Here is a 24,572-nt window from a genome sequence, read left to right on the forward strand (position 1 = left end):
TAAAGCAGTAGTAAACCTTTAGCTGAGGTTTTTCATCTTTTCCAGAGGAGTCCTCAGGCTGCTGATGAACCAGGACAAAATCTTCATTAATTAACGTGGATACAGTTTCAGGAATTCTACTGGCTTTGCTAAATGATGTTTTAACTTCCATCTCAGGTCAGTAGTCTTCTCCTGCCAAAGTAACCTAAAGAAGAAGGAAAAAGAAAAATGTTAAGGAATGAGTTTTTAAGCTGTAAATAATATGATAATAGGTGTAATAGGAAGTTTCTGTAAGATAACATCATACTTAAAGTCACACAAGTGTATTATAATGTGCTTAATGACATTTCTCAAATTGATTTTGTTGATATACAAGTTCATTTTTTAATAGCAAGTGCGATTTTTAGGGTGTCTACTTAAAAATCCTATGATTTAACAGCAGAAAGTGTTAAAAGTCTATGTGTATGGGTAACACAAAAACAAGTCTACTTTGGAGCTTACACTTCTCCTGTTTTTAATCCTCCAGAGCCTTCTCCCTTTGTCTCCCTAATTCCCACCTTTTTCCTTTCTCCCTCATAAAGATCTGTTCCTTAACTAGAGCAGCACACAGGTTATGTGAAGATGCAGATTATCTGGTGACTAGTTTTCCAGAAACTATGTATCCAAATGTATACAATCCAAATGAAAACATATCTAAGAGATGATTATGTTACAGTTGGTTTTTCATTATTACATCTACTGATGAAGTCAAAGATTATACTAAACCACAATCACATCCTTCTCAGCAAGTTTCTCTGAAATGGTCTACAACAGAGTTAATCATGTTACTTACAAAAACAAAGAAAAGAAATAGCCTGTAAATACTTGAACAAGTTTTCTCCTGTCCACAAAGGAAAAAAAAACACCCTTAAACAACAAAAAATAGCAATATATTGGTATCTCTTTATATTGCAAGTGCATTAAAAAACAAACATAAAAACCCTGCACAACCAAGACCAGTCCCAGTGCTTCAGAATGAGGACAACTACTGTAGGTATCCAACACAAAAACACCTACATTAATTCAGAACATCTTCCCTGGTCCCTTAGGGAACAACGACCTAGAATGAAGAACACTGGATACTACATGTTGTTTTCAAAATCAAATGTATCTGTGCTTTTTTTCTCTTTAAAATATATATATATGTATATGTATAAATATATATATAAATATATATATAACTACATATAAACAAATATATATATATATATTTTTTTTTTTTCCAGATACTTTTGATAAATAGCAGATACCTGCAGACATGGTATGCTTCCATACCAGTTTCCTGAAAAATCCTAGTCTGGCTAAGCACTGGGCATTGGTGTGCTTAAGCCACAGAGTTCTGCAGGATCACTTACAGCAGTGGGGGACAAAAACTGCTCCTTACTGCCATATTTGCAAGGCTGAACATGATTTTTACCTTGAAGCTGGATGCAGAGACCTAAAACACTGCTTGGGCCCTGCCTCCTTCTGAGGTACAGTTTCAAAATAAAAAGTGATCAAGAAAAGAATGCAAATTTAGGTCTACCTAGAGGGAACTACAAAAACATCACTTAAGAAAAGCCATGCAAGCCCTCTTCCTTTCTCAGCAAGCGTTATTTAAACCTGCTAGCCACTAGAGGCAGTTCAGCAATTTGGAATCAAAAAAACAAATGTGGGAACTACGCTTTCAATACAAAAATATTTTGTATCACTTTTGAAACCACAGTAAATATGCTTTTGGTCTTTTAAAGACGTGGTTTGTCATAACCATTTACACACACACAACTCCACTAAAATGTTTTCCCTCTCCCTATCACAGTCACAATTTTACCTTTCAAGGCAGTGAGGGCATTACACCCAGAAGTCTCAGAACAACTAAAGAGTTCAAACTCTTCAAATAACTAACCTGTATTATAGCATAAAACTTTGCTAGGAGGCTCACATCAGAAAAAGGCCACCAAACAACAGCTACAACACTCAGAGAAAGATTACAAATTTGGATCAGCAGTGAGACGAACTCACAAGCATGAATATTTTGCAGACAGATGATGTAAGGTGAGCTCCGCCCAAGCCTCAGTAATGGATTCACCACTGCCATCAGTTCTGATTCAGTGTTTTGAAGTATCTTTGCTTTAAAGGCCTTTCTGGCAAGAGACAAAACCAAGTTTAAATATATGACACTGAGAACGTTATGAACAGTTTATTAACCCCATCTAGTTGCTTTTTAACAAAAGTAATCTTGGAAAAACGTTACTGAAGAACATATCTATTATTTGCAATAAAGAGCCAGTCCAACTCAAACTGAGTATTAATCTCAAAGCCAATCCTCAATACAATAGCAGAACGTCACTTTATGGAATTCTTTGAAGGCGATGAAAGAACAAATACGGGCTCCCCGAATACAGCATATTCTGAGAAATCATTAAACCTGCAGAGTTACACCTCCACAGGAGAAAATAGCAGAGGGTGACAGGACGGGACAGTCTGGGCCACATCAGGAGCAAAGATCCAGTCCACCAGAAGCTTCCCCCTCCCAGCCCACAGGTATTATTGCTTGATGTCCTGAAGACAACAAACTAAAAGCCTCGCCTCTACATCTAGCACATTTGCAGAAAGGAGGATCACAAGATACGCTACTTCGACATTTTGTTGTGTTTTAGTCTAAGTTTCAGCCAGTGAACTTCATGCACGGGAGCTCCGCTCCGAGACGGCCCTACGGCACGAATTATTGAAAGAAATGCAAGCTGCTTACAGCAGCACATCACCAGCTCTTCCTTCTGCATTAAGGGAGGACAGACAGGCACACAGTCAACTAGAAAAAGCTTTTTGTAGCAATATTTTAACAAGAAAACCAGGGTAAATGTACATTTGTAAAGCTGGAGAAAATGCTAACAAAACAAGGGAAGCATCCTGAGGTTTGTTCTTGCCTTATGTGGATAAAGATAGTTTAAGGGAAGCTCTACTTCCTAAATAAGGAGGACGAAGGAAGTATTATAAACAGCAGATGACTTCAGGGAGTTTCTAATTCCACGCAAATTTCCAAAAAGCATACCATACGCATTCTTGCAATTACATTTGATTTGCAAAGCACTTAATGTATTTTAGAGCATAGTTTAAGCTTGAACCACCACGCTCAGTGCAGACACATACCTTTTTCCAGACACAGCTATGCTAGCTGAATAAATTACCACCCCAGACCTTTTGATTCCAGCCTACTCCAAGCTGCCATCAGCATTATTCACCCGATGTCCTTTAGCCCAGTCCAGTCAAAACTACAGCAGTCTCCACCTGACAGCCAAAAATGAGCACAGGTCAGCCATTCAGGAGGTGAGTTCCTTGACCAGAAGGATGCACCTCTACACTCCTCATCCCACACCAGCACAGTTACAAGTCTACAAACCACAAAGGTCTTCTGCTAAGACCACCTCTTGATTTCCATGATAGACGTCATGCCAGGTGACAAATTATAAGCAATGGAAACTATGGAAAATGTGGATATTATAAGGATGAACATCTCGCTGTGAACAGATTGCTCGTTTCTTCCCCCTTTTGCCATTTAGAAAGCAAAAGCTTTACGAGCAATCTGTTATATATCTGTTATATTTTCAATATTTCTCGACCAATCTGCAATCAAAAATAATTCTGAATGCTTGAAAATATACCAAGAATCATGATCAAGTCATACTCAAAATTAAACAACATGAGTAAAGTTCATATGAGAGTTTAATAATTTGACTGGGAGTCTCAAGAAGATTACTGAGATTTATACCATTTTAAGAAGTAAGCTACTTAGAGGGAAAAAGTTTTTCCCCCCACATCATAAATACACATGTTCTAGTACTTCAGCTAAGCACTTCTGAAGAAAAGCAATGAAGAGAATAAAAAACACTTTTGAATGAATCAAGGTTATTTGGGGAACAGAAGGAACAAAACACCTGAGAGGGTTTTTTATACTGTATTAAAAAGAAAAAAGGCAAACGACTTCTGGACATCAGTAGATCATTATATTATTTTCCTTTCTTCACTAGCTTCACCCCATATTAAGGACTTTTAGTACTTAGTCATTGCAGAGTTATAAACCTGAACTCCCCCTTTTCCTTACAAAAGTCAAAAAACAAATGACCATGTCACAAGTAGGCATGTGCAAAGAACAGACCCCCCACTAAACCCAGAAATTAGTTTTGTTTGTTTGTTTGTTTTTTAACTGTGGACTGCATGAGTCAGAACGTACAGACGGCTATACAGGCTACAGCCCTGTTCAGTTTATTCCCTGAAATTAGCAGCAGACAATCCTGGAGCTGAACGCTCTCTCAGAATACTGATGAAAGAGGTTTAGCATTTGCATTTGGTTACTGCTCTAACTGCACTTGACAGTCAGGGACAGGAAAGTCCGTAGAAGTAACACACCTCACCTGCTTTTGCATGAAGTCCAGTGGCTTTGTTTAAGCTGCTAGTGCAGTTTAGTTTCAAATGGTGTGAATACACCTTCTGGTCTGGCAACAGCACTCAAAGGATAAAGACCACAGGCCAGATGCTCACTGCCCAAACCATCAGGGTGAAGAGTCAGAAGGGCTCGTCCAACAATGCCTTCAAGAAGATGAAAATAAATTGTGCTTTCAAAGTGCTCTTCACAGTAATACTGGAAGTATGTAGTACTACCGCAAGGAAGTAATTTCTACAAAGGAAGTATCTTGAGCAGTCACATTCTTCCTGTAGAGAAGATAATTCTTCCTCCACACTGATGAGCAATACCACAAAGAAAACAATTCAGAAACTCAGCAACAATTACACAGGAAGAAATTATCCCAAAACTCTGCTAAACAAAGCAACTGTATGATGAAACGACTGCAATTCGGAAAGATGAACAATCTCAGAAAGGGCTTTCTGACAAACAGCTTTTCAAAACAAAGGATATCGGACATAGAAAGTAGTCAGATTTACCTAAAATGGGGGGGGGGGATCTTCCTCCACAAAATATTTTAAGTTCCAGTGGTACTATGATGACCAAAAAAAAAGCTGTTGCTTTTCTCCATAAGCTTTACCTTAGAGCTTCACACTTCTCATTTCATCTTTCTGTACTTCAGTTCCCAACACTTTGCTTATACAAAGTCCTAGACAGAAGCTAAGCCACTCCTGTTGGAATATGAGCGTTTTGGGGCCAGAGACCACAACTCACAGAGCTAAGCACTAGAAGGCCCAAACCTAGCAGCTTCCCTGCTTCATTCCAGTAAAGCACCATGGGTTCATCACAACTGCCTACGCCAGCCTCAGTGGCAGAAGAGCAAGAGAAGCTGAAGAACAGCAGCTCTGGAGGACTCATGCCCTCCACTGGAAAGACAGAATCAAAGGAAGGGTCAGCGACTTTCCAGAAGGGGATTGCTTTGCAGACCTGACTAGATTCAGAAAGTTCCTCGTCAGACTGGTCCCTGTTAGCAAATGCCAACTTTAACAGGAAGCAATCTTCTGAAGCAGTTACCTGGCATTTTTGTATTTAGTTCCAGTTCATGTTCATCAAGTATTTCAAAGTTACTGCTCAAGTTCACTGTAGGTTCGAACAACATTTAATTTTCTTTCAGTATTACATTCAACATGCCAGTAAACAAATCCTACTTCTTTTCAGAACTGATATTCTTCAGGGGACTCTGTGGGAGCTTTCTGAATTGGAAAGACTCTTAAAACCATGCAATGATTCACCTTCTGCTAACAGATTCTTGCAGTGCACATGTACACTGAGAAGCGTAGCTTGTTCCCTTTTTGAGCCACACAGTACAATGCACGTGTGCGAAAAGAGCGTTTAGCCAACTTAACTTGAAACCACAGATGTGACTTAGGTTTGCAGTTTGCTGAAGTGGTGGGCATTACATGTTAATTTGCTGCTAAGGAAGCTGACAGACAGACGTGAACAGTCCTACATAGACACAAATAACTGAGTGCCTTTACCACTGCTTCGTATTTTAAGCAGCATGTCAAAACACCATGCTACTGTAAGCCTCACCCAGTGAGGTAGCTACCATTATTGAGAGGCTTTTCTTTTTTCTTTTTTCTTTTTTCTTTTCTACCATTTTTGAGAGGCTTCTTCTTCAGAAAGCCAGCAAATGCTTCACAAAGCTCTAGCTTTTCAATGCTTTTTTTCACTCAAAGACTGAATTTATAAAATTCCTTGCTATGTTGTACATTTAAGCAGCGCAGCTAACCATCTCCCACAAAATCCTTTTCTATCCTATTGACCGAGTGGATACATATGCAGCTGAAAACCCTACATTTCATAAAAGCAGTGTTAAAACCTAACCAAAATCAACAGCACTGTAATTCTACTCTTAATGCCAAATTCTCTCTGTGTAACATTCATATAAGAAGCTAAGTCCCTATGTTCACACTACTACTGGTTCGGGATCCATCGATTGTTTCCCAGTATCCTAGTTTTGGCTGTGAAAGACACTGTAAAGCACATCTGGGAAAAAGAAAATTAGCATTTACTTGGCTTACCAATACTGTTTCCTGAGATTAAAATCACCTAGTATAAAGCGATTGACGCTGTATAAAACATTAAAATATATTATATTAAGATATTAATACGTTTAGATATGTATATGTACAAAAGCATCTTCTAATTTCCATGAAAGCAATGTTAAGAGCTCAAAACAACAACAGCAAAAAAAAAACAACCACACACACAAGAAAAGAAAAATCAACCATACAACTAAAGAGTAACCACAGAGCTTATTTTGGCAACACTGCCTCCTCTGTGAAAGCAAACTCCTACTTAATACACAACAGCAAATAATTAGGCTGTTCACAGACAGCAGACTGTTTTCAGTTGTTGCACTGGGTGCCTAGATACAGAGAAACAAGAGGCCTAGTACAGACTGGTTTTATGTCAATTTTGTAGCCAAGGAATAACTCTTAAAGGAAGACAGAAACAAAAGAAAGCTACATGAACAAGAAAACGTCTATTTTCCTTCAAAAGCATACCGCACACAGATCTTACAAAATAAATTTTAGCACCACCTTTTAAACAGATCCCATTTTGAATGCCATGCTGTTCATTCTGAAGGAGAGAAACTGCTTTGCTGAGCTGGAAGAGGATTATGCATAAGGCACTGAACCACTTAAAGACTGCAAAGATTAACAGTTTGGAGTCCTTCAGGGAAAAATACTGGTTTTATTCATCTTAACTCTAAGATGGCCAGGGTGAAGAACCCTTCCAGAATGATGGTAAGCATGTGCTTGGTACGTCTGAGGAGCGTGACTCAGGCAAGGAACCAGCTGACATTTACAGCCCAGCAGAGAAGGGCCACCTCTTCTCTTCAGCAGAGATTATCCACTGCTGCAAATCAAAGGCAAGAGGGAAGATGAGAAGCAGATGTAAAACAAACTCAATCCACCAATCCAAAGCCCTACAATTTAGGGGCGGAGGGAAGGGTATTGTAAATGCTAGATGAAAGATCAGTCCAGGTGAATGAAGGAATATTGGGTAAGCTGCTAGCCACAGAGGTAGCCGCCAGTAAGCTGGATAGTTTTGTTTGCTCAAACTCCACAAACTAAGAAGAAAGCATTGCAGTGAACATGCTACACCCTAGACGAAACAGAGTTAAAAATAAGGTTGAGGGGGGTGTTTTTAAGAAGAGAGAAACAATTATTCAGGCCTAAGATTTGTCCACACGCACAAGTGAGCGGCAGGAGAAAGGAGCTAACAAACAGGTGACACCAGCATACCTCCTTCTTACTGACACGTGCTACTTTACGCTGTTTACAAGTATAACCAGTAGCAGCTAATCCAATTAGGATTGAACCAATTTAAAGAAATCTTTGATTTTCTGCCAATTAAAAGCAAAACAGTTGTCCTCCCTATCCACCTTTCAAAACATATTCTTTAGAAATAAGTGTAAATACGGCAGCTTCCACTTCCCTACAGGGGCTATCATTCTTTTTGTGTCTTATGGGAGAAACATACACACACCAACACAGTAAATCTATACATCAAGTGTTCTGGTACACAGGCTTACTGGGTAGCCTACCAGGATTTCAGACAACTCGCCCAAGCACAGCAGCTTGTACCTCAAGGACAGAGCAACCAACGTAAATGAGCCCTGAAGTACTTCTTCACACTGCTTCCCTGTCATCAGCTAAGCACTGACACTTGGCTTCTTGAGCCAGTAAGTCATTTCTTACTTTGGAAAATATAAGGTAGCAGCAAAGAGTGCCCGATTTTTCTCAGCTGCAGTCTGACTGGGCTGAACGTCAGTTTCCTGTTCTTCATTGCGAGATGATGCTTCCAGGCAGCATTCAAACTGAACCCAAGCACTAGCTAATTTGCTAAGCCGTATGGCCACTCACTCCACAAACAGAACGACCTATATTCCAGAGGATGGCAGTAGCATAGGACAACCATTGTTCCCAAAGGGATTTAATGTTTTCTCCCTTAATAGTAAAAATAACAGCGTCAGTTCAATTTAGCCTACGGGACAACCTCTCTCCATTAAATATACTGAAAGTTTCAACCAGGTATTTTCTCCACAAGCTATTATTTCCAATTAAAACAAACAAACAAAAAGACACCATGATGTAATGCAAAGCAGACCATATGGAAGAGCAGGCTGATCTAAGGCAGCAGAGATCTTGGGTGCCAATCTTTCCCCGTGCCAAACGAGTGCCTTAAGAAGCATCTCTTCCAGCAGCTCTGGAACACCAGAGACACCTCGATTCACTGCCTGCCTCCTGAGCTAGTAAAGCCCTTGTTCCTCAGAGGAACCTGTGCCAGAGATTACAATTGGGATCTTAAGTTTGCAGAATAAATTTGGGAAATATTAAGTACTGCAGATTCAAGATGAAATTACAGCATTTTGTTCTTAACCCCAGAAACTACCTTTGTACTCTCTGACCACAGCAAATTAGATTCCCCCTTCTCAGCTGCTATAAACTGCAGCTGGTCAAACACTACCACCGTAGGCTGGACAAACGGTACTTCCTAGCTTATTTAAATGTTATTTTCTTCATTTATTTTCTTAGTCTTGTATCTTTCATTCTAGTATTGTCACAGCAATCATGAGCTGTAAATGAGCAGCCATTCCAGACTTTAAAAAAAAAAAAAAAAAAATTCATTTATGGATTTTCCAAAATGGCAAGGCCTATGAGTTTTGGTTAGACAGCCACCAAAACTTCTACTGCTTTTGCAGCAAGACTGTCCAGCCTCAACAGTGCACCCAAGAATAGATGAGAAAGAACAACATTTCCTTTATAACATAAAGCAAAACAATACTTCTCACTAAAAACAAATACTTTCTACACAAGTAATGCACTTAAAATCTTTTAGAGTCCAAGCTAAGATCTTAAATCATCACTTGAAAAATTAAAGACTTAGATGGAGCATGAAAAGATGGAGACAACAGTTGTTTTATGGGCTGAGACTAACTGAAAGTGAAACCTCCTGAAAGTCGGGTTAACTGCTTCACGTTGGGAAACCTGACTGTAAGAACTATGTCACGGTGTACAGGACAACTAAAGGCCACAGTGCGTGGCTTTAACTATTGCCTCCCTTGGTCCTGTGCATGCTGAACTGTAGAGGTGCCAACAGTATTTAGTTTTGATTTGACCAGTAAATTTGACCAGAAGTCAGCTGCTGATCTCACACATCCCCAGGGCAAGATTTTGTAACGATATTCTGCGAAGCCGCTCTAGTGCTAGTTTCAAAGGCCCCAACAGGTTTTAGAAAAATTAAGAAAATGAAAGTGGTTCTCTCCCAGAAAAACGGACTTCCACTGGTAAGAACAGGGCACTCTGTAACCAGATACAGCTGGTACTAATAAACTGCTCTGTTCATCTAATCACATTAGAATAATAATAATTAAAAAAAAAAAAATCTTCTATTTCTGCTTTTTCCATTTTAAGTCTGAAGGATCAATACAATTTGCTCATCATCAGTCGAGATGAGAAGAAAACAGTTTGGTCTCAACATGCAGGTCACTTTATATTTTCCAAAGTCCCCAAACTCTTCTAGAAACAGGTAAGAGATGTGTGCGTGAAACTTTCTGAAAGACACGTACCAAGGAATACCACCTATCTTCCTTAAGTAAAACAAAGCATTGTTTATTTACTAACAACAGTTCATTCTTTGGGAAAATTTTTGTGGTGTGATCTATTTAACTGAACAAATCCATTCCATAACTCAGGGCAGAATTACTGCTTGGAAAGGCAGTATGAAAAACACCAACTAACACCCATAAAATAAAAATCATTCATTCTGTTTATTAACTATTAAGAACATTTTATAATTCTGATAAAAAATATAGCTTGATCTAAAGGAAGAATCATTGAAAGCCATATGATCATGTATCTGAAAATACTTATCAAAAAGCTGCTTCTGTTGCATTGCCTGAAGTTACCTTCAAATTAACAGCGTATGTGTGTATAATTATATATGACCTTACACAGGCCAAGGGCTCCCATCAGCCTGCATCTGCTCCAACACATACAGCCTTCATTTTCAGAAGATGCTATGCGTAATGGTCCCTTCTAAAACATTTTTTGCTCCCACGCACAAGAACATTAAAGTATTTCCTAATCTCAGGATCTCCTCCACAGACTGCCTGAAAAGGGAAGGGGAAACAAAATGAATTGTTTTCCAAGAAACAACTTCTCTTCTTTCATCCCAGACATCCATAATGAGCAGAACTTATTTTTCTTCCTAAATACTTAAAGAAAACACTGACTTCAATAAATAAATAAAACCTCAATAATCAAAAGACAGACATAATCTTTTGATTACTATTTTTGCATTCTTATTTGTAAGAATTCCTCGAAGCAGCTAACAAGTACTAACATACTAACAAGGTGTTACAGAAGACACGTAAAAAAACAAACAAACAAAAAAAAAAACCTTTTGACCAGCAATTATAAAAAAATAAATCTGGGGTGGCCAAAGAAGGGTTGGTTTGTTTGTTTTTGCAGCCTTTTCCTACTACTTAAATACGGTAAGAATTGCTTTACAGGGTAAATTCTATGTTAACACACCACGACAAAGACTTTTCAGATTCTTCTTATGGTGAAACTATCGCTGAGCTCAAAGAAAAGCAGTTGTTTATACAAAGAGAAAATAAAAAACTTCACTTCTCAGGCAGATCACCACTAATTACCTAAATCTTATGCACCTTGTTTATTCAGTTGAATGACTCTCATTAATTACATTGGTGTAGGACTCAGGCTAATCTAGGCCAGCTGATAACATCAGAGATTTACATATCTGTTCTCCAGCATGACTTTAAAATAATACAATATAGTTGCTCAAACCACCACCAAATATAACTGGAATAATCGTGCAAGAAGCTATGGCAGGATTTTTGTTAATTTTCTTGACACAATCACATTGTCTAACCTTACCCAACAACCAACAAAGTCAGTACTTGTCTGTTGAGACAGGCTATCCAGACTAGCTGGACTACAAAGTGATATATTTCTCATCTGAGAACTTCACCTGCTTCCCTAAACCGAAAAATCCTGAGGAGCCAAAACGATGCAATTGGATTTTTGGGGGGGCTGTTGTTTTGTTTGGTTTTTAAAATCCACAGTCTCCATCTCTCAAAGGCTAGGGGAACTTGCCCAAATGAAAAAGCATGCTGTGCTGTGGGCTTCAGCACAGTCCACGAGTGGTTGTCTTTAAACGCAGATATAAAACTCACTATCGATACTTAGATACTAACTACTTCAATTAAACATTTTTACTTCAGGAAGCAAAAGGAGGGCGTTACAGTCAACTAATGTAAAACCTAAAATTCACAGAAATACTAATGACAGAAGTTCATCTTCTAATAATTATACAAGGATTTGCTTTCCGTAACAGCATTGTCAACATGCTACCTTGAGCACCACTAAGGGGACGTTGCATTGTCAAGTCCCTAAGCTCAGGACAGGCCAGCCACATGGCAGACTTTCAGCTGAGAGACCGTAGGAGTGCAGCAGTGAATGAGGGGCCCCCACATAACCTCAAAGCCGGTGTTGCAATGGATAAAAGCTGACACCACCAGGGTGGAGTGAAGTGCCTAACTGACGCCTCACTATTTTGGTGCTGAAATTTATACTCCAAATCAACATTTGAATTTTTAAGTCCTGCTATACTGCCAAGAACGACAGAGTCAAAATTAGAAAGGAGCCACAGCCATGAACCTCTCAGATGCATCACAGCAATACGCTCTTTTCAAGTTTCGACACAATCAACTCTTACAACTCGTATTCACCTACCCAATGAAAGGACAGTAATTAATGATACCCATAAACTCGTTTAGCAGGACGTGCTGTAGGGATCATAGGGATCACTCATTTCCTTTCACACTCACAAAAGCCATTAATCCATGGGACAAGCAAACGATTTACAATGCAAGGAATCCAAACCCAAAACACAGTACAACCTAGATGAGCTCCAGTGTTCTGCCACGCATTCAAGTCAAAGTTCAGTCTCCAACAAACTCAAAGTGTCCAAGCCCTGTGAGCAGGGAACAAAAATTCACGTGTTCACAAGTCCCAGCAAAGCAGATGGGATGCACTGCACTCCTGCAGAGCGTAAGAATGAAACATTACTGCAGCACATCCTGAGAGTTCCGTAGAAAATATACAAAATAATGCAACTACTTTTTCCGTGCTCCACAATATCACCTCAGAAAGCATACGACTGCCAGAAGGAACAAGAAGCCGGATCACAGAGGCCGGGGTGGAAACTGGGAGGGTACGCTGGAAGGAGCAGCACTGTCTTTGTCTTACTACGTACCCTTGGTCCTTATCTCTAGCTACCACCAGAAGTTAGATACTAATCTACGCTGTCCCTCAGTCTGACCCCTTTATAGGCAGTCTCAATTTCTGATGTCTCAATAAAACAAAAAAAGAATCAAAAAAGGGAAGTTGTAATAGTCAAAGGCAAATACAGAAGCCGTAACAACTACGAGGAACTTCCAACTTCATGTTAGTCTTTTGGGGCTTGACAACTGATTTTCTTGGACATTTTAATCAACTTTCTCCTCTCTCCTAACAGTTTTTATACATACCTATAGCAATGAACAGTTAACAATTAACATCCAGAACAACGTGCGACCAGTTACTGAGTTTTCTATGGTGCCCTTAGTCACTTACTTTTTTTTTTTTTTGACTTAAAAACTCTGAACAGTTGTTTATAAAAAAAATCTAGCTAACAGAAATTTTGTAAAGCCAAAACAAATTATTAAAGTATTAACAATTCGGATCAAGTATACCACGGATAAACATGGATAACATTTTATGATAAAGCTGACCATGAGCAAACAAACTCTGTGCACACAAACAGAAAGGACTGATATTTCACAGGCTCATCTTCATTGCACTGCCCAGTCTGAGCTCTAACTCAAGTTTTACTCCCAGACCTTCTGCTGGTATGCACATCAAGCTCTCTTTCATCTTCACTGCTGTTTTGTACTCAGATGCTCACACACAAGCCGATTCAAGCTGAAAACATCACTACTTATAAGCTACAGATAGTTCATTAATACCTTGAAGATACAGGAGATGATGAACTGCCTAAAAAAGCTGCATCCCCTCCCACCATCTGCTCCAACCATGCGAGTGTCCAGGCAGTAATGCGCTGAAAGAGGCTGGACAACTTACGTGACTGACAAAGAACCCCAGGGAAAGAAAGGATTAGAGCACTTCTTCAGCCTCTGCAACGCTTGGCTCAGCAAGCCCCTGTGTTAGCACAGCCAATGCACAGAACAGACAAAACCAGGCAGCGAGGCCTGGGGACAACCGTTACTTAGGCAGCACTGCCACCAAGAAGTAACTTGTGAGACTTGAACTCAAAATAACAGGAAATAATGAAAGTATGCGCCAGAGGAACAAAATTAAACATCAGGTTCGCAGAATGGAGGGGAAAGAAACCATGTCTCTGCCACAGGCACTTCAAATGGCCCAGCCTAAGGTTCTTGTTTTCCTTTTTTTTTTATTTTCTCCTCCCAAACAACCATCCAAAAACTGTCTCCTGTGAAAAAAAATCAGTTTGCAGTGTTCAAACATTCTTAATAAAGATAAATATACCAGTATGTTCCTTAAGTATAAATAAATTTAAATAAAAACCTGCAAAATGTTTTTGCAAGCTTATTTTAAAAGTTTAGCCAGCTATTAAATTTCTTCACCCACTTCCAAATTAAAGTTACGGATTTGGTTTTGTATATAAACAACCACACAATGACAATGCACCAGCTGAGGCATTCCTTACAGGTTTTGTATTTCTAACATATTTTATAATAAATGATATATATGCATAATGTTCAATACACATTTGTGTATTGTGTATACAAATCTGCAGACAACACCTACATTTTTTGTCACCAATCATTTCAGTAAAAATACCCTATTTTACATACTCAACAGAAATGCACAATAAAACCATCTTAATTATCATGCTGAAATAATAAACAGGATCCTAGATCTCTGTGAAGCACAGTAATCAAATCAAAATATCTCATCTACATTACTTTGAATTATTTTCCCCCCGAGAAACTTTAGAAAATCTAGACTGGTGTAGAAGTTACAAAATATTCAGCAATACCTGGAGACATGCTACCATTACCCCGCCGTAAGGCTGCAATGCTAAATGAATAATGGTACTGAGCAGAAAAGCAACTCAATTCAGCATAACTTCTTTTAAACAAAATACGTGGGTTGTTTATATTTATTGATTTGTATCTTAACGAGAAATATGTATAATAAAAGGTGCTATTTCCCTAAATAATGAATATTATTAAAATTAACTAAACAACAGTTCGTACTAAAAGTCAACCTTTAGAGTAAGATTCTCAGACAAAGCCCTCGCTCATTTTTTCTTCCAAAAGGGAAATGAGAACACTAGCTTACCAAATGCACGGACAGCTGCAACAGATTGCTGCCCAGCACGCAGTCCCCACCAAGGAAAACCTGGTGCGCGTCTTAAGGTGCCCGTGATGGACCCAAGCTAACCAGAACCATCGGCTGTGCTCTAATGACCAGGGGCACCACTGAACTCAGCCCCACACGCTGAAAACACGGAGGTTTGAGAAGGGTAAGTCACTGCCAAAAGTGTACCTTTAGGACTCAGCCAAGACTACTCGGTAACTGTCCTCTGGCAGCTCACAGATCACATCCTGCAGTAGAAAACCTGCCGTATAGAAGCTTTGCAAAGGAAAGACTATAAAGAGATAAGGCAACAAATATTCTCACAGCTGTATTTACCTGCAAGAAAAATAAAACATCAGGGATTAGTCATAAATATGCTCCTCAAAACTGGTTCTTTACATTAAAAGGATTACCACCACGTGAGCTTTACAGGAAGTACCGAGAAAGGGCTTTGCTGTCCATTGCCTCCACATCTGCTCCATCCCTCACCCAGGTCACCACCTCGCTACACCTCACTCCTCAGCCCAACAGCAACGAGGAAATCTTGCTCAGCCACTTAGCAAACAGCCTTCGGGATCTGTTCTCAGATTCAGACACTGACTGAAATTCCATTCTGAGAATTTGCTGGTTCTTAAAAAGCACCTCGTTTTTCTTCTGCACCTTGACCCCTTCTTTCCTACTCAGGAATCATGCGAGAGACACTGAAATAAGTTGAACCACTAAGTCACGGAGTTACCAACCACCACGAGGAACAAGCTTCACTGTATAAGAGTTTGCCAGCATCCGAACATAAAGCAAAAGATCACGTTTGAAAGGCAAACATCCCAGCTGCAGTTTTACCATTAACTCCAGGGTTTATTGAGCACAGTATTGCATGGAAACTTAACTCCTCTCAAATACCTTACACCAGAAATCAATTCTGAATTCCCAGCCATGCTGGGAATTTCGAGACTGAATGAATGCCAGAGATCCACTCAGACCCCCACAGCTACGCCATAATTGACATACCCAGCCTGTAACAGTACCAAGATAAACCTGTGGTTAAGTCAACACCAACACAAACCAAAACACTTAGACCCATTCAGAAGTCTCGGGCAATGTTAAGCACGCACAGAGTTTAAACCACGCAAGAACTTTCTTTCCAAACTGTCCGCACTGACTGCAGCTCACAGACTTCCAGAACAACTCTGTTCGTCCTTGAATAGCTAAGACACAAATGCAAGAATAACACATGGGGGGTTGAATGAATGCGTGAGACAAATTATCCCCTCCACACAGTTAAAGTGGTACAAAGTTTCATTCCAGTGATTTCTAAAATGGGTTTATGCAGCGACAAAGAGACAAAGTGAACTCCAATTGAAAGGACTCATGTATGGATTGCACTGAGTATTAATTCAACCAGTTTGCTGCTAAGTATAAGCAACTTTTTATTTACAATGCACAAAAGGGAAGGGCACACACTGAAGCTGTAAATTTCTACCTGGAATTAATTATTTTTAGTTGTGGCAAAAATTATGGTGTGGTTCATTTTTTCAAATTTCTTTGTCTCCTTGGCACCAGAGTACACGCTGCCCTCTCCTTTTCAGACGGGACACGGAAAAGGTTGACAAGCTTGGTGCCTGCTCTGCCCCAGTTTTCACTTGTAGGGCCTGCACTCAAGCCTCCCACACCCCTGCGCCTGGTAGCACAGTCTGCTGGAATAAAGAATGACCTCCAAGAGAAGAAGATGGAGATTGGAAGCACTTGAGGAAAACGGATGCATACAACTCTGTATGTTTCCAGGTAGAATGCAACTAGGAGCCCAGAGGGAGCTGGCCAATGTCACAGAGACCACACTCTACAAGTTTTTGAAAGGCTGTAAGCTTTTTGAAAGGCTGTAACCCTCCCAAAAGCCATCCCCACGCCCCAGATGGACAAGAAGGTGACAGGGAACAGCTAGCGTAGATTTACCAAGGGCAAAGGACACCTGACCAATGCAACAGCTTGCTGCAAGATGGCCAGCTTAGGGGATGACGGAAGAGCACTGGACACAGAAGGCAATCGACACCGTCTCTCATATCCTCAGAGCCAGACCGGTGAGGCAGGCACTGGGTAAACAAACAACATGGTTTTCAGGAAATGGAAAGGACATGGACATGCTCCTTTCAGAAGGACACGGACAAGCTAGAGAAACGTGCTGGCAAGAGCCTCATGAAGCTCAACAGAGATAAGTGCAAAGTCCTGTATCCAAGACACAATAAGCCCATGTAACACCACAGGCAGAACACTAACCAGATAAAAAGCAACTTTGGGAGAAAAGAACCTGGAGGTCCCCATAGGAAAAAAACCTGCAAGGAGCCAGCAGTGTGGCCTCACAGAAGGCCGAGCCCAGCAGCCCGCAGGTCCAGGTAGAGTTCCATCCCCTCTCTTCAGGGCTTGTGAGACTGCGCTGGAGCACTGCATCCAGTGCTGGATAATGAGGGGCTGAGTTTGCACAGCCTGGAAAAGAAGCTCAGAAGAATCTTTATTGCTGACAATTATCTAATGGAAAGGTACAGAAGATACAGAGCTGGACTCTTCTGGATGAAGCAAAGCGACAGGACATGAGGCAACAAACACAAGCTGGAAATTAATTCAATTTAGTTTATAGAGGGGAAAAAAATCCTCGTGAGGACAGTCAAACATGGAGACAGGTTATCCAGAAAGGCAGTAAGGGCCAGAGCAACCTTATCTAAATTGGTTTTGCTTAAATTTAAGCAACTGGATTAGATGACCTCCAGAAGCCCCCCTCTAACCTAAATGATACTATTTCATGAATTTCCCATTCCATCAACCTGTTGTTTTATTTTATAAACTTCCATTCAGCAATTCTTGAAACAAGTTTATTACTTCCTAGTTATATATTTAAGAATATCCTCTGTCCTGTACATATAGGAAGCATGCATCTGATGTAGTACGCACAAACGTAAACATCCCTCGGCCACTTGCCCTTAGAACTTTTTCTGTTTTACCACTGTGCTTACCCCGTAGCTCATACAGAAACATATGTTTCCAGTGCTAGAATAATTTTGCACTTTTAAGCTCATTTGACCTAGAAAGAAAACACACCTTCTTTGGTGCTCTGATTCAAGTCTCAGGGATGACAAGACCAGGCAAGCAGGGAGCTGTGACCTGTCTCGCTTTGTGGCAGAAACTTTATTTATCCTTCGTTCTACTTAAAAACATTAGGAAGACCTCTGTCCCTGCTGCTCTTTCCAAAGAACAGGAAACCTCTCCGCAAAGCAACAACATAACTGAGGTTTTCCACAATGGCCTTACTCATCTTTCAGAGTAATCTATTTAACTAAGCAGGTTTTAGAAACTGATTTATTTAGGTATCACTTATAAGCAGTCACACACCCCTCCCCTCCCCAAAAAAAACAAACTGCTTTCTCAGCTTCGCCAAGTGCCCTGAAACACTTCTGGTATCAAAATTAAGTAAATACCTTAAATTCCCTGGAGGTATTTTTTAATACTTTGTAACAAAAGTTCTGTTTCTTTTTAAAGTTAAGAACACATGAAAAGGTGAAATAAATCAATTCCAAACTCTTTTCAAAAATTTCAAGCTTTGCCTAGGAACCAGGATTCTACCAAAGCAAAGAGAATTCCTTAAGTGATCCAGGTTACAATAACGGCTCCTTTAGCAGCTGTCCCATTACAACAAGGTAAGACTGAGGCTGGAACAAACTGTCAAAAATATTGTAAAAAATAAAATTTTAGTCTTATGAAAATACACTTTAAAACATCTTAGTCTTCTTTAAAAGAACACTTCTGCAAAGCTTAATGTTAATATTTGAAATGCACGGTTCAATTTTCACTTAGGTCAAAATTAAAATTCATGGGAAGAAAAAGCAATTACAGGAAAGATTACTATAGCCAGTGGCCAGGAGGGAAAAAAGGCTCAGTGTTGCAATTTGACACATTTCTGCATCCATTTGTTTCAGAGTGCTGCTACACCAAAATTAAGAGTGCTGATATGGTGTATCAGTCCATTGGGTAAACAGAATGGATATAACCTAATGACAAATTAATTCAAACTGGAAATCAGAAGGTTTGCAATTACTGAAGTCGGTCAAGTCTGAAATAACCTTCCGGTTATAACCGAAATAATAAAAATATATGGCTGATTATTTTTAAAGTTGAGCTTGGAACTGTACAAACATCTCTGTCTAACAATGCCCAGATCGCTCTTCACAATTAACGTATCAACGGCAGGTTCAGTGAGAAGAAAGGGATGCAAAGGAGAGAGCAAGCTGCTACTGGGGACAAGCAGAATTAAAATACAGAAACAGAGGTGGCTCTGCTGCTGAGGAAAAAAAAAAAGACAAATGACACCAGGGTTTCACGACCAAGGCATGGCAGCACACAGGAGCTCCTGCACCCTTAGTATCATCTGCTACCTTCAACAGCTTCTTTTAGTGGCAGTGCCTTCTTAGATTAACTTACCAGCCATAAAAGCATGACCCAGATACCCATCACAGGCTGCGACTGCACCAGGACCGCAGCTGTTCCTTCCTCCCTACCAAAACACACTTCTTCCTCCTTCGGCTGGATAAAACGTCCATAAGACCAGGCCAGTGAACTAGTTCAGGAAGTTGTTCTAACCAAAAAGTAACTTGGGAAGGGAAAAAAGAAAAAAAAAGAAAAAAAAAAAAAAAAAAAAGGAAATTAAGAGGTACTACTCTTTGCCCAGATAACTCTCTTCCTGGTTGCATGAGTCCCATTGATGACACAGGGAAGGAGCAGCCCCACAACTCAGATTGCCTTCACTTGCCCTGGAGAACACACCAGCAACTTGGTTTCCCCAGAAAGTCACATTATGGCCTGGATGTTTCTGAAACTCTACTACCAACATCACCAAATCTTAATCACTTTTCAAAGGACTGAATGCTATTTTTAACCAAGCAATACTGCACTTCGCTGTAACTACATTAAAGAGAACATTGCAGAGTACTTCAAAAAAAAAAAAAAAAAAAAAAAAAAAACATTCTGATTTAGCTTCATTTCCTACAACAGCGAGTCAATTTGTGCTTCCTGCGTGTAACTGCAGCAGTAGTCCCTTCAAGCTCAGACTGCCAACTAACCTCGTATGTAGCACCATCAATACAACATAACCCATGCAAACAGCATCGCCTACCGTGCTACCTAGACACAGGCAGAGCTTGCAGAACCGACCCCATACCCCCCATAAATCTTCAGAAGACACAGCACGTAGTGACTTATGACGGTCACTTTGGAGCTTCACCTACACCAAGAGGCTCAGTCAAACAAGGCTGCACTACCTGCCCGAGCGTACAGGGAGACAGCGTCACCGAGAAGTCTCTCTGGAGACAGAAAAGGCGGCTGCCCTTCTGCAGAGTTCTATCTGAAAAGTCACCAAGATCGTGAGAGCACAGCCTGACCAAAAAAAGAGAAGCAATGCTTACCTAAGCAGGCTATTTCTCATTTCTTGCCAGACCTGTTACTGCCTTCAAAAAACATAACATTGACATTTCACATCGTTTTTCCACTCTCTCACAGAAAAGAATGGATGCACGCTTGCACGCGGGTAGGCGATGTGGTAAGTTATTTACTCAAGGCAATCAAAACCAAGCAGTCTGAACAGAGCTCGCCGAGAGTGACAGCAGGACCAAAGTACAGCCACACTTCACAAACTTACAGACAGGCAGAGCTGCCGAGCCCAGCTCATTCAGAGCGCCATACCCACTTCAGATGCTCTCAGCTGCTTTTCAAGTACTTTATCTAAAGACAGGGATTTTTGTACCGAGCCACGACCAGAGAGGGCCTAACTGTGGAAGGGAGCTGGTCAGAAGTAGAAGAAGGAGAAAGAAAAAAAAATAGAAAGGTGGGTGAACCCGAGCGACGCAGGCGACGCGGATTTAGGCCAGCAGCTCGCTAGCTCCTGGGAAGTGACTTCACTTTTCCTACGCGGGCGCAGGAAGGGAGAGCAGCGCTCCCGTGCCCCGGCACCACACCAACTTTCTCTCCCGGCTGCCCCCCTCCAGCCTCCTCCTTCCCCCGCGGCCGCGAGGGGCCGGGGCAGCGGCCGGCGGCTCGGGGGCAGCCCCGCCGGGCCGGGAGGGGCAGCGCCGAGCCGCGGGACGGCCGGCCGCCCCCACTCCCCTCCCGCCCCCCGCCGGCTCCCCTCGGGGAGCTGCCCCGAGCCCCGCAGCGGCGTCGCCCCCCGCTTACCGCCCTGCGGCCCGTCCCAGCCCGCCTCCGCCGCCGCCTCTCGTCGCAGGGCAGCGGCAGGCCGGGCCGGCGGGGCTCGGCGGGGCTCAGCGGGCCGCGCAGCCGCCTCAGGGCCGAGCCAGCGCCGTCCACGTTCCGGCAGCGGCGCTTCCTTCCCCTCCCCTCCCCGCTCTCCCCTCCCCTTCCCTCCCCTCCCCTCCCCGCAGCCGAGCCGCTACCCGCCGCCGCCCCCTCGGCGCCTCAGCGGGCCGGGTGCCCCCGAAGGCAGCGCGTCCCTCACCTCAACCGCCGGCGGGAGGAACAGCATTTGGACGCGGATCGTCCGACTGGGAAAACGTCGCCCTTCGGCCCTCGGGAAGCGCTGCGGCTCGCAGGGAGGCTGCCTGCTGAGCGCGTACAAATTCTGGTGACTGCAGCTACGGAATGACAGCGACCGGCAGATCGGGCTGCAGAGGATAACCAAACTTTTCTGAGGGTGGATGCCAGGCTCGCTGAGCTGTGGATTGTTTATCAGCAGTGTTTTTGTACGGCTAAATAAGTATTTAATATTTAAACGGTAAATAGACGTGTATGTTTAAGTAAATATTCGCATTGTTTATGTGTAAATAATGAAAGGTTGTCCCGTTGCTTTCTTTTCTTTTGCCTTTTGTGTGAAACAAATTGCATTTAAATTAACCCCACAGTTTACGCAGCTTACTTGCGCTCTTTCCATGTCAGACAGGGATCCCTGGAGCCTTGAGGAACGTCAGGCCCCAACACTAAATAACCGTCAGTGCCCCGACCTGGGACAGACAGACTGCCCTGCAGGCACCGGGTGTACATGGATGTCTTGTCGCTGGACAGTTGGGACAGCTGGACAGACAGCCAGACAGCAGGGCAGCGGGTAGCTCGTGTCCCAGCACACGCAGGCTGGCTGCAGCGCGTCCCGCTTCTGCTGCTGGGAATGGGGGAAAGGCTGAAGCACAAACACTGGTAGCCACAGTAACAATGAAGTGCGATTTTTAAATCTCTTTTTAAATCACTTTAAGAGTGCAGCTACTTAAAGTTGATATATCCAAGCATTTAATTCTCATTAACGTTCATTCAGATGCTGTAAGAAAAGCAGGTAAATTTTGAATATGCAAAAAGGCCCAGAGTTGGCTTATTTGTTACACAGCCGTTTTGCATTGCGGTGCTGCAGCAAACTGGTCTCAAGTCTGGCAAAGCAAGCAGACGGGTGAGCATTCCCGCAGAACTATTTGCCCTGCTGTATGCAGGACTATTTGGTCAGTCGTGTGCATTGTTAGTGTTTCTCTGTTGGTGGTACTATTACGCACTATTAGAGCTACCTGTCCTAGTTGTCTGCAGCTGGTGTAAAATAATCTTCGGATTGTTTTTATCGCACCACAGGGTTCAGATAAATCACAACAGTGTGAAGAATTAAGAAAGATTAAGGGGGAAGAATATTAGAGGAGAGGAACAAGATGAAAAAATTTAACTGTCATTATCCTCAGATGCAACACACTTCTGCGAGAATATGGGTAATAAACATGAAGAACTGAAAGTCATGTTTATAATATTAACAAGCATTAAAAAAATCAACAAGAACATGTCAAAAATGAATCATGGGATCATGGCTTCAGCAAGGATTCCCATTCTCTATCGTCTACCTTTCTCGTAAGAAGGCTAGAGGAATGTGGACTATGTGAAACTTACATGAAATGGTTACAAAATGGCACTCAGAAGTAACTCCAAGTGATTCACATTCAAAACCAGAAGTTTGTAGCAAGTGAGATTTCCAAACATTTATGTCCTGAATCCCAAACTGCCTAATTTTACGTGGTGCAATATGACAGAGAAGATTTTTATTATTCTTGTGGAGGATATCCTGTTCAGGTGAGAGCTGCAAGCATTTTGGAAGACAGAACTGAACAAATCATGACAAGTTGAAACAAAGTTCTAAAGTAAATAGGATGTAATTCCATGAGGCAATAAACTTAGAGCTGGGAATAACTGACTGCAAAACTGTAAGCTGGAGACAAACAGGCTAAGCAGTTACTTTACAAAAAGAAGTCTTGGTTCAGAGCAGTTCACAAAAGAAAATGAGTCAACAGTGATTCAGTGTTGTAAAAAAAAAAAATGTGACGACTTTACTGGAATGTAGAAAAAGACTGTCAAGCACAAGAAAAGTGAAGTAATGTTTCCACTCCACTGAGCTCAAAAAGGCTTTTGGTGAAGAAAACTTCTCTGTTTTGGGCACCTCCTTCAATCAGGGAGAGTTCTGCGGAGAATGTGAAAAGCTACCAGAAATCTGGAAAACCCGAGCGTGACTGAAAGAAGTTTGAATAGATACCTGAAAAGCCAGCAAAGACATATGAAATGTACAGACTGGGCAATATGAGAATTTGAAATGAGGAAAGCAGTTTGTTTATTAGAAAAGTGAATACACACACCAGCCCAACTGTTTAGTAATGGAAACAACTTTTTGCTGCATAATAAACTCTCAACCTAAAGCACTGATTATCATGAGCCTTTCAAATCCTCATACCTGTAATGTCCTGGGAGGTGCGAGAAAAATCCTTAAGACATAGAGCATACACATGCTGAGAAGAAAATCTTTTATTTTAAAATTCACCGAAGTACAAAAAAAAAAAATCAGTGCCAGGCCTCTCCTGTATTTTCCACTATGGGGAGCTGAAGGCTAATATTGCTGGACAGATGGTGATTAAGGAATCCAGTTGCATTCTAAATTGGAGCTAAAAAGGCCGTGTGTATTAAATTTCACAACCTGAATGCTGCAAAGCTCACATATAAGTATTTGTTTTGATAGGAATGGCATTTAACCTTCTGTGAAGGATAATGGAAAGCCAAAGCCAAGGTCATCCAGCATTTGCCCAGAAGGGGCATCGCCACTTCTGCCACTGCTAGACACTTGTATGAATCAGAAACCAGGACACTGTGAGGGACTGCCTGAAATGTCTGAAAATAGGCTCGAAGAAGGATTCCTATTCAGGAGGTAATCTACCTTATCCACGTAAATAATCGGAGGAAATTACATAGTTTGGAACAAAACCAACAATTCTGGGGGCAGGTATGCTGGAAAAATATATTCTATTTTCAGATATACCTGTGTGTAACTTGTATGGACAGAATGGTTCCAGAAACTTTTTGTCTTTGTATGTATTTTTGTATATTGTTTTAAACCAGAATTTCAAAAATAAAAGCAAAACTTTAAAGAGTGTTTATAACTGATCCTGCCATGCTGTTTTTCCCATACGGCTAAGATACTAGCATCATCACAGGGACATTGCCTCGGGTCTTTATAGTACCTTTGAGCGCGCTAGCCTAATATATTCATTTTACTGCTGGAGTACGCTTTAGAACTCAGAAAATGGAGTGACTTCTTACATGTTTAAAACAGCATTGGAAATACTTTGGAATAGCTCGTGAAGTGGCTTTTCTCTAGGGAGATTTGATACCCTTAAAATCATAGGGCTGGT

The 24,572-nt window shown here is 41.3% G+C and overlaps 1 protein-coding gene and 1 long non-coding RNA gene across 4 annotated transcripts in view; one reads left to right on the top strand and one right to left on the bottom strand.

Annotated features, from left to right (window-relative positions):
• RABGAP1L (RAB GTPase activating protein 1 like) overlaps window positions 1-21,271 on the bottom strand; it is a 247,475-nt gene extending 226,204 nt beyond the window's left edge. For 2 of the 3 annotated variants that reach the window (XM_035332547.1, XM_035332549.1), the window contains exon 1: window positions 17-151. In XM_035332547.1, coding sequence (XP_035188438.1) covers window positions 17-151 — 135 coding nt within the window. Of the gene's footprint in view, window positions 1-16; window positions 185-21,093 lie in introns of those variants that run through there. The other variant, XM_035332548.1, reaches the window with a different exon arrangement.
• On the top strand, window positions 68-23,714 carry LOC118170391. The gene is made up of 4 exons (XR_004752695.1): window positions 68-179; window positions 15,913-15,920; window positions 21,305-21,649; window positions 22,483-23,714. It is a non-coding gene; the product is annotated as an uncharacterized LOC118170391 (long non-coding RNA).
• Window positions 23,715-24,572: the final 858 nt, after the last annotated feature.

This window comes from Oxyura jamaicensis, chromosome 8, assembly GCF_011077185.1.
Source record: "Oxyura jamaicensis isolate SHBP4307 breed ruddy duck chromosome 8, BPBGC_Ojam_1.0, whole genome shotgun sequence".
NCBI classification, from domain to species: domain Eukaryota; kingdom Metazoa; phylum Chordata; class Aves; order Anseriformes; family Anatidae; genus Oxyura; species Oxyura jamaicensis.